We start from the raw sequence: 18,245 nt of genomic DNA, 5'->3' as shown, positions 1-18,245 counted from the left end.
ATCAAGGAAGAGAAAGACCTTATAGCCCAAATGTAGGCCCAACTTAATCATGCTATCAAGAAGGTACGAGTGGTTGCCACACTCTAGACCCTCTGGAAGGGGGTGGAGGAGGTTACTCAGAAGACGAGGGAGGAGGTCAAAGCCACCAATGTCGCCAGAACGCAAGCCTGAGAGAGCTATGAGGAAATCAAGGAGATGTTGTGGCACTGGTGAAAAGAGGGTACAAATCAACTGGAGACTACCAAGAAAAGAGAAATGGTGGCTGTTTGAGCGATGAAAGAAATTTAGGGCATGGATGTAGGCACATGCAAACCGGGTGTACCGACGCAAGCTCACTAATTCCTAAGACAATAAAGACATGCCATCGGGGCCCAAAAGCAAGTGTGATGGCTATAGAGCTAGAGATAGCGAAAAGACAGTTGCCATTCAGGCAATAGAGCTAGAGATAGTCAAAAGGCAATTGATGGGTGGTGGTAGTCTTGATTTGTGTGTGGTGGTGTTTTCAATTAGATGGTGTGGTGGGCGATGGAAATTGAGTGCATCATGTGGGATAAAACAATGAGGAGAAATAGAAGTGTGGGAGTGAGGCGCTGCAAGTGTGAGCAACTAATAAGAGGCACAATGTGGAGTGGGACTTTGACAAACATCTTACAATGATGCAATTAAACTTTGTTCATATGTATCGTATACCCTGGTTCTTTACCACCATAGGAGTGAATGCAATATTGTACAAATTGATAGGATAGGACCACTGTCTGGTGATCGCTTTTGATAATTTTTGGATTATTTCTTCCGTAATATATGTAGCGACCAGTGGACATGCAGGTGTGGCAAGCCTTTCGGGTGCACCGGAGACCATGACAGTTGATGCTCTCTAATGCAATTATTTAAGCATGTATGAGATGTTGTTTTCGATCGAGTGGTAATCAAACGATAACAAAAAAACATACCTCACAAGGGATACTCTAAAGTGGAACAAGAACCACCAACTGCAGAGATCTTAAGCTATCTCCACCAGCTTACTCATCTTCATCTTCTATTTTAAACTCTACTTATATAAACAATATAGTCTATAATACAAAGCAGTGTTTTACGCCGACACATGCTGGCCATAGCAAGATACCGACAACGTTGGCATCGAGAAATGTAGGTTTTCGAAGCCAAGAATAGTTTTTTGATGGACAAGCTAAGAATGTTGTCTCTGGCTGTCCAGAGCGCTAGCCTGATCACATGTTCACGATGGAGGCGTCCCAAAAACCAATATTAGTGTCGGTGTTTTGGGTCTGACCGCACACCCAGGGTTGCCCCTCAAGGTGTTTTTAGGAGTAGGACGGTGTCGCCGACTGTAGCTAAATGGTTCGTGCCGGACGCACGAGGAACAATGGACAGTGTTTACAGGTTCGGGCCGCTTTGAGATGCGTAACACCCTACGTCCTGGTGAGAATGCTTTATGTGGTGGATTACAAAGGAGCTCTCTAAAGCTAGAACGTAGAGAGTTGGGGTGGATGGCTGAGTAGTGAGATCGATCGTTCTGAAGGGGTGCCCTCTAGGCCTTATATATTCGACCATGAGGCAATACATGCGGATATGATAACAATGTGCACCTAAGAGATAGTAAACTGATTGAGTCTATCTTCCTATAGTTCTACCGACTCATCCTCGCTTGGCTCCGTCATACGGGGCTCCAGCGCGGGAAAGTCGGGTCTCTGTTGTGGTTACTTGCCCGACGTTGTTGGGCCGTCTGGGCTCGCGCCGATCCGGCGTTGTGTCGATCTGCTTCACTGGTCGTTCTTCCCCAGGCCCACGAAGGGATGACCTTACGAATTATTGGGCCTTCGGGCCTTTCGTGATGTCTTTTATCCTTCTAGTGGACCCGGGGGATATCTGTCTCCTACAAGCCCCCGATCTTTGGGTTGATTTTGAAATAATCGGCCCAAAGATCCTAGGTCCAGCTCGCGGTCTTCGTTTATGACAAGAAATGCTTTCCGGGTAGTCTGGTAAAAATGATTTCTTACTGTCTCCTTCTGCTTTGATCACTCGAAAACTGGTGTTCTTTCTCAAACTCGTGCTTTGGAGGTCAGCATTTCGTACTGTAGGACCCTGAACTTCATTGAGTGCATCGGAGGTGCACCCGATGGGTGTAGCCCCCGAGCTTCGAGTGGATTTTTGAAAATAATCCACTCGAAGGTCTTCATCAGAAATCATTTTTTATTTTCCGCTTGCACTTTGTTGGAGGTCAGTCTTGCCTTTGTTCTTGCCATATGCTTTAGAAGTTAGCATTATCTTGACTTGAAATGACGATTCATGGGGTGCACCGGAGGTGCACCTAATGGGTGTAGCCCCCGAGCTTCGAGTGGATTTTTGAAAATAATCCACTCGAAGGTCTTCATTTCGTGTCCTTTTGCTGAGAATCATCTTTTCTTTTTCCGAATGTCTTAGAGGTCAGCATTATGTCATTGATATTATGCTTTAGAGGTCAGCATGTATTTTGTCTTTGAGGCCGAGTTCATGAGCTGCCCATATCTTGCTAGGTGGCGCAATTTATTTGATCTGCGACTGATTGGACGTTCGATGGACGTCTCCTGGCTAGTCTTCATGTCGCTTCTGTCGGTCAGACTTTGTACTTCACCGGCTATATTTGGCTTTCCTTTAATCCTTACTGATATCTCATTTTTATCTTGAGATATTCATTGCATGCCCTACACGAATGTGACAGTTTTGAAAAATATACTGATAATTCCTGGGCGTCCCCCCCAATGGGTGTGGGCAAGGGACGACTTGGTACGCTGAGTGTTTTAGCCGGCTGCTTCTGAGTAGTAATTTGATGTGACCGCGAGTGTAATCATATCGCCCGCGCAATTGACTGGAGTCCCAATGGGTGTGATTCATCTGTCGCTGATCCCAATAGGTGTGATCCATCTGTCGCTGGACCCAATGGGTGTGATCCATCTATCGCTGATCCCAATGGGTGTGCTGTCTGTGTTGCTGATGAAAACGAGGGGGAGGAAGAAGATGAGGTCCCTTTGACTTGGAAGAACAGTCGACAATATGTAGCCAGTGGGGAAAGTAGTGGAGTTCCTTCTCCTACTCTGTCTGCCCTCATTGGTCTACAAGAATTGTCTCTGGCGAACTTTGATCAGACTCTTGAAGATATGGTTCCAAAGGATCTGTTATCAGAGCCAGCGGATGGTGACGCGATGGATATTTGTGCTGATGTTTTCGACGCCGGGTTGGGGTCATCCCGGGCAGCGTCCTGCGCCTCATCGACCTTGGAGCGCGGTCTTGAGGGTCAGGAAACTGACTTGGATCGTCTTGCTCCCATGGAAGTAACTGAGGGACCTTTAGCCTTAGAGGCGGCTGCCGCAGAGAACTTGGCCCTCAAGGATGGTGTTGACACTTACCCAGCCCCCGAGGGTGTTGCCGGGGATGATTCGGCTCGGGTGGGAAGCGTAAGCCGTGGCCCAGCCCCCGAGGGTATTGCCGGAGACGATCCGGCTCAAGTGGGTAGTGCAAACTATGACCCAGCCCCCGAGGGTGTCCGAGCGGGGTCTCCCTCTTGTACTTCCATGGATGTTCATGCAGGATCTCCTCCACACTCTGGTTGCATGGTGGTAGCCCAAGCTTTTGGTCAGGGAGTCGCTTTAGAGGCTAGCGTTCCTGACGACCAAGTTTTGGGCTCTGCTGATGACACTGAATTGGTTCCTGCTGGTTCATTGCAAGTTGCTCTGGATGGTGACCCTACGCCAAGCCATCAATTGATTTCTCATGATTTGGGAGTCCCATCATTCTTCTCCAACCTCCAGGTACTATGATCTATTCTAGTCTGACTTTTACATCGGACGAACTGCTATCATTACACTCATCTACTCTCAATATCAGGCATTGGTGGACGGGATGGCTAGCCAGCTGAAGTTGCAAGGTGCTTCTGTTCCAGAAAGAGCTTCGTCTCTGGCACGTTGGAATCCGGTGCTGCTTCAACAGCGTGTCTCTGACTTAGAGGCGACGAATGCTGGTTAGTGCTTTTCTGCTTCCCTTCGTATACCTTATTAAACTGCTTCTCAATTTGACCCTTTTGCTTGATTGTTTCTCGCTAGATATGGCTCGGCAGTTTTCTGTTCTTGAAGAGAAACATTCTCAAAGTCAGGCTGAACTGGTCCGGCGGTGCTCTGATTTTGAGGAAAAGTATTCCCAAAGCCAGACTGAGCTGGCCTAGGTCTCTGCTGCTCTGAATGACGCTAACATGCTGAACTTTACTCTTCGCGCTCAGCTTGATTCTGAAAAGGTGACTTATGAATCTGTGCCTTGTGTTGTCGTGTTCTTATTGCTTGCTTGGTGTTTGAAGAAGCCGATTCTTGTTCGCAGGAAGAAAAATGTGCCCTTGTTGCTTCTCATGACAATCTTGACAGGCTATATCGTGACTCTAGCAACTCGTTGACCATCCTGGAGAGGAGTCATCGCTTCACCATGGAGGAGTTAGACAATCATCGCTGTAAGCTGCAGGAATCCATGGATGACGTGATCCGTCTCAGGCAGTTGATATCGGCTAAGGATGCTGCTATCAAGGAACTGCGTGCTTCCAAGAAGTCCATCGCCCAGGAGCTAGAGACCGCTCAGTTGGCTGTGAAAATTGCTGAAGAGACTTCTATTACTCTGAGGGCCCAGCACGACAGAGCCATGGATAAAGCCATTCGCGCGGGGCGGATCTTGATGAGGAGACCCGGCGTTATTGTTCCCGACGATATAAGGGCTGATGTGAACGCTGCTCCTGATTCCTCAAGTCGCCCTTCTTCGTCGGTTGCTCCTGAGAAGAATGTTGCAAAATAGAGAAACATTGCGTGCTTTGAGCGCGCGGTTATCGTGCTCGGATATTTTGTTAGAGTACACCAGCTTGACATTTGAATGCTACTGTTACTCTCCTATCGTTTTAGAATTCAGCAGTATCTAAATTTGCAGGAGTAAAATGTTGTATGATGATTTTGAAACTTCTTCACGGGACATAGAGGTCGCCCCTATATGAGTAATCGTAAGCATGTGGAATCGTCTTAAGTCGTTGCTGACTTAAACCGATTGTTTTTGTTAATAGGGCATAGTAGTAATCCCGAGTTAAGTAAGCATGAGCATGTTGTATCGTCTTAAGTCGTTGCCGACTTAAGCCGATTGCTCCGTTAGCAGGGCATAATGGTCACCCCGAGTTAAGTAAGCGCGAGCATGTTGCACCGTCTTAAGTCATTGACGACTTAAGCTGATTGCTCCATTAGCGGGGCATAGTGGTCACCTCGAATTAAGTAAGCGCGAGCATGTTGCACCGTCTTAAGTCGTTGCCGACTTAAGCCGATTGCTCCGTTAGCAGGGCATAGTGGTCACCCCGAGTTAAGTAAGCGCGAGCATGTTGCACCGTCTTAAGTCGTTGCCGACTTAAGCCGATTGCTCCGTTAGCGGGGCATAGTGGTCACCCCGAGTTAAGTAAGCGCGAGCATGTTGCACCGTCTTAAGTCGTTGCCGACTTAAGCCGATTGCTCCGTTAGCAGGGCATAGTGGTCACCCGGAGTTAAGTAAGCGCGAGCATGTTGCACCGTCTTAAGTCGTTGCCGACTTAAGCCGATTGCTCCGTTAGCGGGGCATAGTGGTCACCCCGAGTTAAGTAAGCGCGAGCATGTTGCACCGTCTTAAGTCGGGGGCTACACCTCTCTAATAAACCCAGCCGCGACCAAGCGGGCCAGCTCAGCGCAAATGGCCTCTCTCTTGTCGGGCGTGAAACGACGTAGTTTTTGCCGAATCGGCCTCGCCTGGGGATAGACCTTCAGTTTGTGCTCGGCCAGTTCTCTCGGGACTCCCGGCATACCCGCAGGTTGCCATGCGAATACGTCTCGGTTATCTTGCAGAAACTGGACGAGCGCGCCTTCCTATTTGTCATCCGGGCTGGAGCTGATGATGGCAGTTTTGCGTTCATCAGCGAACCCAAGGTTGATCCTTTTGGTTTCTTCAGTCGGCTGCATAGAGGTCGCGGCTTGAGCTTCATTTGCAGGTGCTGCAAGGTCTTCCTCAGGCTTAGAGTTTGCCTGCGTTGAAGAAGTCGCCGACGGTTTGGTGGTGAGGGCCGCCTGGATGGCCACTCGGAAACATTCTGCGGCGCCTTGGAAGTCAGCGCACATAGTTATGATTCCTTGCGGCCCTGACATCTTCAATATCATGTATGTGTAATGCGGAATGGCCATGAATTTTGCCAATCCCGGCCTCCCGATGATGGCGTTGTACCCGCAGTCGAAGTTCGCCACTTCGAACCTCAGGAACTCGGTTTTGTAGTTCTCCGGAGTTCCAAAGGTGACGGGCATGTAGATGTGGCCCAGCAGGTATTCTCCTTCAGTCGGCACGATGCCGAAGAAAGGAGTGTCTGACTCATGGAGCTCTTTGAGGTGAACTCCCAAGCCTTGGAGTGTCCGGGGGAAGGTGACGTTGATGCTGCTCCCCCCGTCCACTAATACCTTCTTCACCCTGCTCTCTCGGATCACCGGATCGACGAGGAGTGGGTATTTGCCTGGGTGGTCGAAGTTGATCCATTGATCTGCCCGAGTGAAGGTGATCGGGTGCTCCGACCATCGGTACGGAGCGGGAGGACCGGTGGTCGCCACCAATATCTAGCGATCGTTGAGCTTTTGTTGTCTTCTGTTCTCCTGCGATCCGTGTCCGCCGAAGATGACGTTGACCTCTCTGTCAACGCACGAGAACACTCCACCTCCTCCCTCCTCCTGCTGCTGGGGTTGTCACGGTTCTCCTGGTCCTCCCCGCGGCGGAGGAGGATGTAGAGGTTGGAAGGGCCGGCCATGTCCGACGGAGTGCTTGAATTCTCTGCAGTTCCAAAGGGTGTGGCACATGTCCTTGTGGTACGGGCACTGGGCGTCGAGGATGTCGTCCAGTGTGCGTTCGCCTCCGCGAGGTCCTCCTCTGGCGCGAGAGGCAGGTGGTCCGACGGCGTGCACTTCTTCGCGAGGCCTCTTCTCCCAGCGTTTGTCGGGTTGCTGGTTCGTGTCGCGTCGTGGTGCTGCCGGTGTGGGCTTCGCTCCCCCGATGAGGTCCTGAGCTCGCTCGTCGGCGGTGATGTAGAGGTTGGATTCTCGGAAAAGTTGCTCGGAGGTAGTCGGCGCCTTCTGCAATATGGCTCGGACGAAGGCCGAGTCGTTGGATCCTCTGTAGAAGTCCTCGATCACGGCCGCCTCCGTGACCTCGGGGATACGATTTCTCATGGTCTAGAACCTCTTGAGGTACGACCGGAGAGTTTCGTCCCCCCGACGCTTGATGGATTTGAGGTCCCATGGTTGCGCTGGTTTGTCGGAGAGGGACTGAAAGTTGGCAGTGAAGCGTCGACTGAAGTCGCTCCAGTCATCGATGCAGTGTCGGGGTAGATGTCACAACCATTGTAGCGCGTCTTGCCCGAGGACAATGTGTAAGTATGCGGTCATTACGTCCTCGGACGCCCCGGCAGCTCGAGCAGCGGTGGTGTAGACGGCCAGCCAGCCTCCTGGATCCTGCTTAGGTTCATATTTGTCGACATTGGATACCTTGAAGTTAGGGGGCCATTGAATGGCCCTAAGGCGTGGAGTAAGGGCAAACACTACACACGTGCCTTCTTGTCGTCGGGGATGATGTCTGTCCCGGGGAGGGGAGTGGTTGTTGTGGTTCTTCGACCGTCCCCGGGTAGTACCGCCAGTCGAGGCCGCTGCCGACTCAGTTCTGGTGGCCTGACTCCGAGCTGGTATGCCATGATCCCTGTCGTACTCCTCCCGGCGGCGGATATCGTTCTCATGTCGTCGTTCACGCGAAGCATTGATGGAGCTTCGCGCGTCCCAACGGCTGTTGATGGTGTGTCGTAGGTCGTTCGGCGGGTGAGCGAGAGGTAGAAGATGATTGGCTGCTTGGGTGAACAATCGTCGATAGCCCTCGGCGTCGGGAGTCTGAGGGAGTCCCTCAGCTATCCGAGCTAGTACCCCTCCGACTTTACTCGGCGTGTTCATGGCTCCCGAAGAGTGGATTTTCTCGACGTTGCCTTGCCTCCTGCTCGGCTTGTTCCTGAGCTCGTCGGCGATCACGCCGTCGGGAGTTCCTTCGTTCTCTGAAGACGCGTTCCTCCGGAGTTTCCCCTATCTCTGAGACCTCGTCTCGCGAGACAGGCTGCTCCGGGTCCCGCTCTCCGGCCTCGTGATGTCGCCGGATATTTCGGCGCCGGTTCCTCCGTCGGAGGGATTCCCGCTGAGGTGGTTCTTCTCCGGGCACGGTCGGCTCGTCGTCGGAGACGAGGGGCGACTCCACTCTCCCGATGAAGAGGACGTCGGAGTAGAATGGTGCGGTTGTCGTGGCGATCTTCTTTCTGTTCTCCTTTGAGGGCGGAGGCACGGAAAGAACAACTTGCTTCCTCCCGGTTTTATTTGTTTCTTTCTTCCTTGCGATTTGTGTCCATTCTTTCGTCGGGGAAGTAGACAGTGGAGTTTTCCGGGTCAGCGGGCCCTCGGTCCTTGGCTTGCTGAAGGCGATTTTTTTCGGAGCACTGGAGGTTGCGCTTTTTCCTTCCTTACTCCGATATTCTCGAAGTTTGTTGGGGGAGACTTCTTACTTGGCGGATCTGCGATGCGATGTAGAGTTCCTTCTTCATCTGCTATGGATGAGATAGTTCCAAAGCAGAACATAGATCCGGGGCGGAGGGTGATCTTGCGGTGGAAGGTGACGGCCATTGAGCTAGCTTAGATCGACGACACACCCCCTACCTGGTGCGCCAGCTGTCGGTGTTTTGGGTCCGACCGCACACCCGGGGTTGCCTCTCAAGGTGTTTTTAGGAGTAGGACGGTGTCGCCGACTGTAGCTAAATGGTTCGTGCCGGACGCACGAGGAACAATGGACAGTGTTTACAGGTTCGGGCCGCTTTGAGATGCGTAACACCCTACGTTCTGGTGAGAATGCTTTATGTGGTGGATTACAAAGGAGCTCTTTAAAGCTAGAATGTAGAGAGTTGGGGTGGATGGCTGAGTAGTGAGATCGATCGTTCTGAAGGGGTGCCCCCTAGGCCTTATATATTCGACCGTGAGGCAATACATGCGGATATGATAACAATGTGCACCTAAGAGATAGTGAACTGATTAAGTCTATCTTCCTATAGTTCTGCCGACTCATCCTCGCTTGGCTCCGTCATACGGGGCTCCAGCGCGGGAAAGTCGGGTCTCTGCTGTGGTTACTTGCCCGACGTTGTTGGGCCGTCTGGGCTCGCGCCGATCCGGCCTTGTGTCGATCTGCTTCACTGGTCGTTCTTCCCCAGGCCCACGAAGGGATGACCTTACGAATTATTGGGCCTTCGGGCCTTTCGTGAGGTCTTTTATCCTTCCAGTGGACCCGGGGGATATCTGTCCCCTATAATTAGGCTCAGACAATGTACCCATGTGGGTCGTGGGTTCTGAACGACATGAACCTTCGGAGATCATTCCCAAGAGTAGATGCCACGAACGGCGGACGACACGACGCCAGCTTTGGGCATAGGGCCACCAGTGCGGCCGCTCTAGGCCCCTAAATCCTAAGGGCCCCACCTCATACAGTTAATTGTATAGCTAACATGATAGCTAATGTTGAGTTAAATAATTTAATCTATGAGTTAATGTTAAGCTTGCCAAAACCACTCTTATCTTCCATGGAGATATTTGAGTGTGTCAATAAGATGAATTCATATCCTTATGTTTCTACAGCTTATCGAATCTTATTTACATCTTATTACTATACCTGTAATGGTGACATCAATTGAAAGGAGTTTTTCGATGTTGAAATAACAAAAGAACTATTTGAGGTCTAAAATCTCTCAAGAACGATTGAATGATTTAGACACCTTAGGTAAAAATATTAAATAAGAATGATATCAACATAATCATTGGTGGCTTTGATATCACATTAATTATTATCGATATAATATAAAATTGTATATATGTATATAAAAACACTTTCTTCGTTCTAAAATAGTAGTTATTTTATCTATTGGTTTATATCTATATCAAAATGAATGAGAATGAATCTATACATATATTAACTATTGTATAAATCTAATATTTTCTAAAACAAATTTTATTTTAGAATAAAAGTATTATACTTGTACACGAGGTCCAATTTTTTATGTTCCCCTGCAGCCATCGAAATCTCAGGTCTGCCGTCTGGCCCTCGAACGGCGAGACGGTGGGTGGCCGCATACGCATACATTTCTTCCGCATTGACTCTGTGGGGCCACCGACGGCCACAGAGAGAAACGTTGAGACAGGGAGAGAGAGAGAGCGAGCGAGCTCCAGCCTCCACGCCTCCACTACACCAGCCAGGCAGCAGCCCCCAACGACTGGCTCGCCGCTCGCGAGAACCCGAGTCTATTTCTGCACGCGCTTCCAGGTTTTAGCTGCAGCGGCATCAGGGCAGGGGGAGAGCAAAAGCAATAGTTCTGTTCTACTGGAGGAAGAGCAGGGAGCAAGATGGGGTCCGGATCTTTCCTCAAGGTGCTGGCCAATAACTTCGATGTCCTTGCCGGGTATGATTTTTTTCCCATTCCTTCTGTTTTCGCCCACAGACGATTCATTGATTCTTGCATATGTAGCGTTTTCCCGCGGTGTTTTTTTCCTAGGGTTCGACGTAGATTCTTTACGAGCGAGCGAGCGAGGTTGATCTCGGTTGTTTCTGCACCAAGCGGCATGGGGAAAGTGTGCGCGACGGGAATCTTTCTTCCGTTGCGGGCTGTTGGGTTGCTATGGATGAACGCGTTTAGGTTCCCTCTTCCCGGGGATCTCGGTGCTGCCATGAAACTGTCCGATGTGTAGTGTGGCTAAATACTTGATTTTGTGATGGGATTTTAGTGCCTCGGTCAATTGATTGGCAGGCTTCAGGCTGGGTTTTACCGCAAAATCATACCAACAATCGTGGAAGGAAACTCACTACTAAAAGTTTCCTTTTTCTTCTGTAGATGATACATCAGTAACCAATAGGGATGGTAAAACTGTTTGTATAGTGGTATTGGAGTCCAAACCCTTCAAATTTAGTTCAAAAGTTCAACCCCATTACACCAGATATTTCAAGGTTTCAATGCTGGGTCTTGAACTTCCATTTGTGTTACTGGTCAGTATCCTGATTTCAATGTTTTGTGATTTTGCTCGTGGTGTAATATTTTGTCTTGTTTAGTCGTTTGTGTGCCATTTTGTTCTGTTGAAATCCACCATGTTGTGCTTCTGGAGCTTGGCCCCCAGTTTCGTTGCTAGCTACATTCCCTGGTTAGCTGGATCCTCTACATAAGATTGTGTCACTACTATATAATTTTTTATTTATGGGGAGCCTTTGTGCACCCAATGTGAAAGTTTTCATGCTGCAGACAGAAAGCTGCAGACATAAGTGGTTTATTAGCATTAGGTTAGATACCATTAGTTCAGAATGTTCTGGAAATAATCGATGTATTAAACAACAGTTGGCCTTGCTGTCATCTGAACTAGTACAGCGGCATCATACTCACCTGCATTTTCATTCTCATGGATTAGGGGTGATGGAGCTGACTTCAACTGAATGATTTTTTTTAATATAAATGACAATGCCACATACTGTATTATTCGGGATACAGATCTTACTCTAGGAAGTAAATATGGAAGCTGTTAGCTATATGTCTGAGATAGGTTACCAAATGCTGTCAATGTAAATTCTAAATTTCTGGTGGCCCTTCGATAGTTCGATTGACAGTGTTTTTTCTGGTGATACTGACTTTTTCTGTTTTTTTTTCAGGCCACTCATATCACTTGCTTATCCTCTGTAAGTATCACCTTTGTTGTTAATTGACAGTCTGTAGGTTTTTTCCTCTTGATACTTTGTGAGCAGTATTGTTATATTTCTAACCACTTTCTGTTTTGGCACCTTTGCAGATATGCTTCTGTTAGAGCTATAGAGACAAAAAATCCTGTAGATGATCAGCAGTGGCTCACTTACTGGGTGTTGTACTCGTTTATCACTTTGTTTGAGCTAACTTTTGCTCCAATTATCGAGTGGTAAATAACACTTGTGGTCATGTCCCAATGTGTTCAATTTTATGTTCTTTGGGTGGGCTTCGTGATTATTTGGAAACATTACTGGTGGTACATGGATATAGCTGTTTAGTGCAACAAGTTGGTGAATAGAAAACTAAATATGCTTACTTTAGATCTTTGTTTGCAGGCTTCCATTTTGGTCGTATGCAAAGCTGTTCTTTAACTGCTGGTTGGTCTTGCCTTGGTTCAATGGTGCTGCCTATGTTTACGACCATTTTGTGCGGCCAATGTTTGTGAACCGCCAAATAGTGAACATATGGTACATTCCAAGAAATGAGAAGCTAGGTAAATCTGATGATGTTCTGTCAGCTGCAGAGAGATATATTGAACAAAACGGACCAGAAGCATTTGAGAAGCTCATCAGCAAGGTACTCTTGTTCTGAACCGATTATTTTTTTTCTTTTTGAACTGAGGGACACCCCATTTCCATTATGACATAGTGGAAATACAGCAGTTTGAAAGTATAAAGGTAAAGAAGAAACCAGAAGAGAACTGTGACACCCCAGTCCGTTAGAAGCTGTAGTAACCGTGTTGTTGGCCCACGTGGCACATGAGGAGTTGTAGTTGGTGGGTTTAGGGCCACCTTGGAAGTTTAGGAGGGTGAGGACCAGCTTATAATCCTTGTCACTCCAAATGTAGCACCTCCGGATTAACCATTTTACACAAAGTGATGACGGAAGTGTAAGAGAGGTGCTACCTGTATGTGTGGGTCCTGCGGAGCTGGGCTATGTAAGTATATTTTGGACATATGGTGTTACAAATGGTATTCAGAACATCAACCCTTGCTGCATGTGCGAAGCATAATTCTCTGATTCAGAGCATCAATGCCGACCAAAGCAGACACCTACTGAATGTAACAGTTTAAGACTACAAAAGTATCAGGGATTACAGCCAACCGGACAACATAATATGCAAATTGCCAAAACACTATGCATCCTGGATGCAACACACACAGTGCTTGTGACTCTTGGGTCACACATCTTCATATCGCATCAGCACCATCCACACGGCCCTATGGAGTCTTGTATCTGGAGCTGTTTATTCTTGGAGTCGGCCAAAATAAGTGTCGCCACCCGGCACCCATAGCATTATGTTGATGCTTTCCGCAAGCTCCTCCTGAGTCTCTTTAGGATAAAGACCTGTCCAGTAATTCATTAGACCACATGCATAACATATAATTTCCACAGTGATTTTTATCGTCTTTTCAAAACAAGCTTTGTTCCTGGTTTTCCAAATAGCTCAACAGATTGCAGCAATGCCAATGGTATAAAACTTCTCACCATTCGGCAGCCACTTTTTGATCGAAACCCAAAATTGCTGTAAATTAGTTGGGAGGTCAGAGGCACCAATAGCTTTGGCAACCACCGCCCAAACAACTTTAGAGGTGTTACATGTGAAGAAAATATGTGCTTTCATCATTGTCACAGAAACAACACTCGGGGTTACCTGACTGTTGTCTTTTTATCAAATTATCTTCAGTGAGTGCCACATTATTTTCCAGCAGCCATAAGAAGATTTTGATGTTTGCTGGAATTCCACCTTTGCATAGCATCCTATAATTATTGCCAGCCTCATTCAACGTCAAAAGCATTGTACAGACTTAATGGTGAAACTGCCATTTTTGTCAAACTTACAGGAGATAACACCATTGTCCTCCTGAACCACAACCTTTTTGTTTAGAGATTGGATCTGCTGCCAAATAGACCGAATGTCCCAAGGAAGCCAATTCCTAATTTACTGGAAATCCTCCTCTTTGGCTTTTCTAACAGAGATAACTTACTGCTCACATAAACAGATCAAAATGTGATATTTATGAAGCAAGAAATCTTCATTCAATCAAGGGTCCCTCCAAAACAGTCTTTTTCAACATTCCTCATCAAAACTCCCCTTCACAGAAGATAGATTGGCTTGATTTTTAGCAGATCTATCTAAACTGGAAACTTGTCATGCTTTTTAGTTATCAGACAAATGGATTGCACTTCAACATATTTACCATTGGCAATTTGTTGCCAGAATCCCTTTTTATGTTCATGTTTCCACCACCACTTGACTAAGAGGCTGATATTAAGCTTCCTGAGGTCTTTTATGCCTAATGCCCTAAACCGCCTTTCTTTTTTCATTAGCACAAACTGTTGTCCATTTCACTAAATGGTATTTTATGTCTTGACAATACTCCCTTGCCAGAAGAAGTCTTTTTTTTTTACTTTGTCCATGCCATTAATTACACTTTTCTGAAGAAGATACATGGACATATGGTAAATCAGGGTATTAAACAAGTGTGTAATCGAAGTAGACATGCTAGTGTTAACTGAAATTATTGCAAATAAACTAATGGAGTATTTCCCTTCAGTAACGTCATTCTTCTTAGCTAATGCAAGGCTGATACATTGCTGCTAATGCTGCCACTTTCTTGCAAATCTGCTTACAAGTATGAATCATATTTATTGGACTTTAGTCGTGTGTTAGTATTATCCAAGGCGGTATGGTCATATGCGGTTTTGCCTATTACAGTACTGTATGCAATTGCTGGGAAATGTGGGTGGAACTTCGACACATGCATTCGCATGCTCTATATATCAATTATTTGTGCCCCATCTCTTGGTTTAATCACCACCACAGCCACTTGATAATTACTTAATTGCAGTCTACGAAGTCTTCGAAGTCAAGGAACACAAAGCGGTTGAACTTGGAGGATGGAGAGGCTGAAAATCGAGCTAAAGCCGAGAGAGAATCGTGGGGCGAAAATCCCTTCTACGACAAAAACTACAGATACTAAACCAGTTCAAAATCCACTCAGCAGGTCAGTGGAGTCGTAATGTGAAGGCGATGATTTTTTTCCAGTATGTTGTTTTCTATCGTGGTTTTTCAGTTTCGAGCTTCTCCTTGACAGTTTGAAGATGACCTTGCTCACGAGCCTCATGCAAGCTATAGTTGCGTCGGACTGAAGACGACATTCCCATATTTCTGACTCTGAATATTGTACCTTGTTACATCCACTGCTACTACATAATGATGAGTTCTAGAGCAATTGTGGACTGTGTAAATGGAGGTAGATGCTAGCGTTAATCGTTTATGTGCTTTTTGGATGGTGTCCTTATCACCCGTTTTACTACATCTTTAGCAAGGAGCGAGCCTTGATTTTCAGTTTGGCTTTCGTATTTTTGTAATTGAATGCTACTTTTAGATAACTGAAATATGAGGGAGTTCGAGCTTCTATGAAGAAACTTAACATGTGCTAATGCATAGAGTGCCAACACCGTTATCATCGTCACAATTTTTGTACAGGGCTCTTCTACAATGACTTAGAGCAAGGTGGATCTTTGCAGCCCACCTTATAGCTGATATATATAATGGTATATAATGGTTAGTCCTTTATAGTTAATACATGGTTCACTTGTCTCTCACGGATTTTTTTGGTTCTCGTGTATAAGAGCATCTCCAATAATGCCTCAAACTAGTGCCTCAAATTGAAATATGGGGCTCTATATAGGAAAAACTACTCCAACAGTGCCATATTTCATAAATTTTTGTCAAAAAACTATAGGGCACCCTCTCAAGTGACTCAAATATACTACACCGTAGTGGGCTGCCCTATAATCTAGATTTGGGGCTTCACTGTTGAAGCGAGGTGTTTTGTTGGTGCCCTAAATTCTATAAAATATACTTATTTTCAAATTATAAGACATTTTTATAGGTTACGTTGTTGGAGATGCTCTAAGACTATTAGTTTATAGCCTATTTGTAGTCTCTTTTCTTCCCTCTTTCATATCATCATTTAGGGGTGTTTGATTTCTAAAGATTAATTTTTAATTTCTCTATCTTATTTCACTTTAGTTCTTAAATTACTAAATACTTAACAATTTAGGGACTAAAACGGAATAAAATAAAAGGATTAAAAATTAGTTCCTATAAACCAAATAATTTTTAGTCCTTACAAACTAAACACCTCTTATTTAGATTTAGGTTTCGTCTAGGGTCGTGAATCTTCTATTTTATCCGTAAGATGAGGAATGAAAGTCAAACGGGCTTTTCGGAAGGGTTTATCTTGTCCTACAATCGCTCAGTCTTTTTATTTTTATTTTTTCACGCCCTATCTAGACCTAGTAAGAGTATCTGCAAGAGACTTTTTATTTTTGGCTCTCTATTTGACTTTATTTACCTTTACATAAAGATTACATTTTATATATAGTGTTTCACTCCAACAGACTATCTAGTTTTGCTAGTTAGAGTGACTAGCCAAGTTTAGCTAGCGAGGAAGTCAAATTAGAGAATCAAATAGATTAGCAAGTTAGATGGCTAGTATGTTGAAGAGTTATTTTGCTGTTGATTAGCCAAAATTTGACTTGACGAGTCATTTGGCTAGTCTCTTAGAAATGCTTAGTAGTGAAGGGTTTTGTTCTTAGTAATTGAAAAAAAAATCCTTCTAGCTCATGGCAGCATGGAATTTATGCCAAGTAAGGCCTTATTCAATTATTTCTATTCCACATATATTGGATGAGATTACAAAAAAATTGTAAATAATTTTGACTTGTTATAGATTTAAACACATCTAATCCCATCTATAGATTGTGATCAAAACAAAAATGCTCTAATTTTAATTCTGGGTACATGAACTAGGCTAAACATCTGCGCCTGACACCCGTAGACGAGATTATTTCTTTGTCTGCACCTATGAGCCATTGTTATCACCAAGGGAGTGATCTAAATTTTAGCGAGGAACTTTTGGTATTTTGTCGGCATAGAAATCAACGTATGAGATTTTCGCCTTATGATTTTACCCTTTATTTAAACGGGCGGCAGATACATTAATACATACAGGTACAGGACACCGAGAGCTAGGAGGATCAAATTATCGGGCCCGGCCCATCTGTAACTAGTGGTGGGCTGACACCCAAGAGAGCATTAGCGTAGGTAATGTTCTTTGTCGCCCCAAAAAAAGCTAATGTTTTTTTATTCTCTTGGTTTCTTTTCTTTTTTATATATTTATATTTACATATAGTATGGTGTCCATACGTTTGCAACAGAACACAAATTATTCGTTAAATGTTTATTACCTGCGCATATCTATGTTCTTGAAGCGACGTGGTAAACTGATTACCTCATTTAAACAAGATCTATCTATATGAGGTAACTGTTGGGAATATGCTTATTAATCTCTGCAACACCAACTATCTAGTATGGTGCTCATTGCAGATTACAACGTGGTAGACTGATTACATCATTTAAACAAACTATTCGTTAAATGCTTATCACCTACGCATATCTAGACGACGTAAAGAAGAACTATCTAGTATGGTGCCCGTGCGTTACAACGGAACACAAATGGCCTTCTGGTAATTACATGCCAAATCAATCGTGTAGGTTGTAACAGTTACCTCTCGAGGTTGGCCTCGGATGAGGCGTGACTGCGTCTCCCGCCCGAGGTTACCCTCATGAGCTGTGACCGTGTCTCCCGCCCGAGGTTGGCCTCGGGCGAGGCGTGACTGCGTCTCCCGCCCGGGGTTGGCCTCGGACGAGGAGTGATGCGTCTCTCGCCCGAGGTTGGCCTCGGGCGAGGCGTGACTGCGCCCCTCGCCTAGGGTTGGCGTTGGGCGAGTCGTGATTGCGTCTCCCGCCCGAGGTTGGCCTCGGGCGAGCCGTGACTGCGTCTCCCGCCCGAGGATGGCCTCGGACGCGGCGTGACTGTGTCTCCCACTCGAGGTTGGCCTCGGGCGACGCGTGACTGCGTCCCCGACCTAGGGTTGGTGTTGGGCGAGTCGTGATTGCGTCTCCCGCCCGAGGTTAGCCTCGGGCGAGCCGTGACTGCGTCTCTTGCCTGGAGTTGGACTCGGGCGAGCCATGACTGTGTCTCCTGCCCGAGGTTGGCCTCGGGTGAGGAGTGACTTTATGAAAAAGTTGAGTATCATTACAAATAATATCATAACTATTGTATATCTAAAAACCAACTAAACTCTGATGTGCCTAATAATTTCTTGTATTTCTTCTAGAATGTTGTCTTTCGATTCATTGTCCTTGTACTTCAATAATTCTACCAAGAATTTGGTCCTCAGAACATTCACATTCTGCACGTTCGATATTACATATCATTGAACTCAGTTAATAATTAACTATTGATTTTCTATAGAAGAACGATATTGACTAGGTATTAGAACAATAAGGGTACTCACGATGCAA

General features: G+C 46.1%; 1 protein-coding gene across 1 annotated transcript; it reads left to right on the top strand.

The window, feature by feature from the left end:
• Positions 1 to 10,316: 10,316 nt before the first annotated feature.
• LOC100276455 (uncharacterized) lies at positions 10,317 to 15,289 on the top strand. Its single transcript, NM_001150243.2, has 6 exons — positions 10,317 to 10,540; positions 11,773 to 11,799; positions 11,910 to 12,032; positions 12,199 to 12,439; positions 14,716 to 14,871; positions 14,962 to 15,289. Exons 1-5 carry the CDS (start codon positions 10,485 to 10,487, stop codon positions 14,845 to 14,847), a joined length of 579 nt encoding a protein of 192 aa, NP_001143715.2. The 5' UTR covers positions 10,317 to 10,484; the 3' UTR covers positions 14,848 to 14,871; positions 14,962 to 15,289.
• The last annotated feature ends 2,956 nt before the right edge of the window (positions 15,290 to 18,245 follow it).

Source organism: Zea mays, chromosome 6, assembly GCF_902167145.1.
Source record: "Zea mays cultivar B73 chromosome 6, Zm-B73-REFERENCE-NAM-5.0, whole genome shotgun sequence".
Taxonomy (NCBI): Eukaryota; Viridiplantae; Streptophyta; class Magnoliopsida; order Poales; family Poaceae; genus Zea; species Zea mays.
Note: the sequence above shows the minus strand (reverse complement) of the source record. Positions and strands in the feature narration are given on the sequence as shown.

What these genes read in the sequence shown, in the direction of transcription:
- LOC100276455 (NM_001150243.2), top strand. Translation starts at nt 10,485, where the DNA reads ATGGGGTCCGGATCTTTCCTCAAGGTGCTGGCCAATAACTTCGATGTC. An exon ending in TTTGCTCCAATTATCGAGTG is followed by an intron (nt 12,033 to 12,198) that starts GTAAATAACACT and finishes CTTTGTTTGCAG; the next exon opens with GCTTCCATTTTGGTCGTATG. An exon ending in TTGAGAAGCTCATCAGCAAG is followed by an intron (nt 12,440 to 14,715) that starts GTACTCTTGTTC and finishes ACTTAATTGCAG; the next exon opens with TCTACGAAGTCTTCGAAGTC.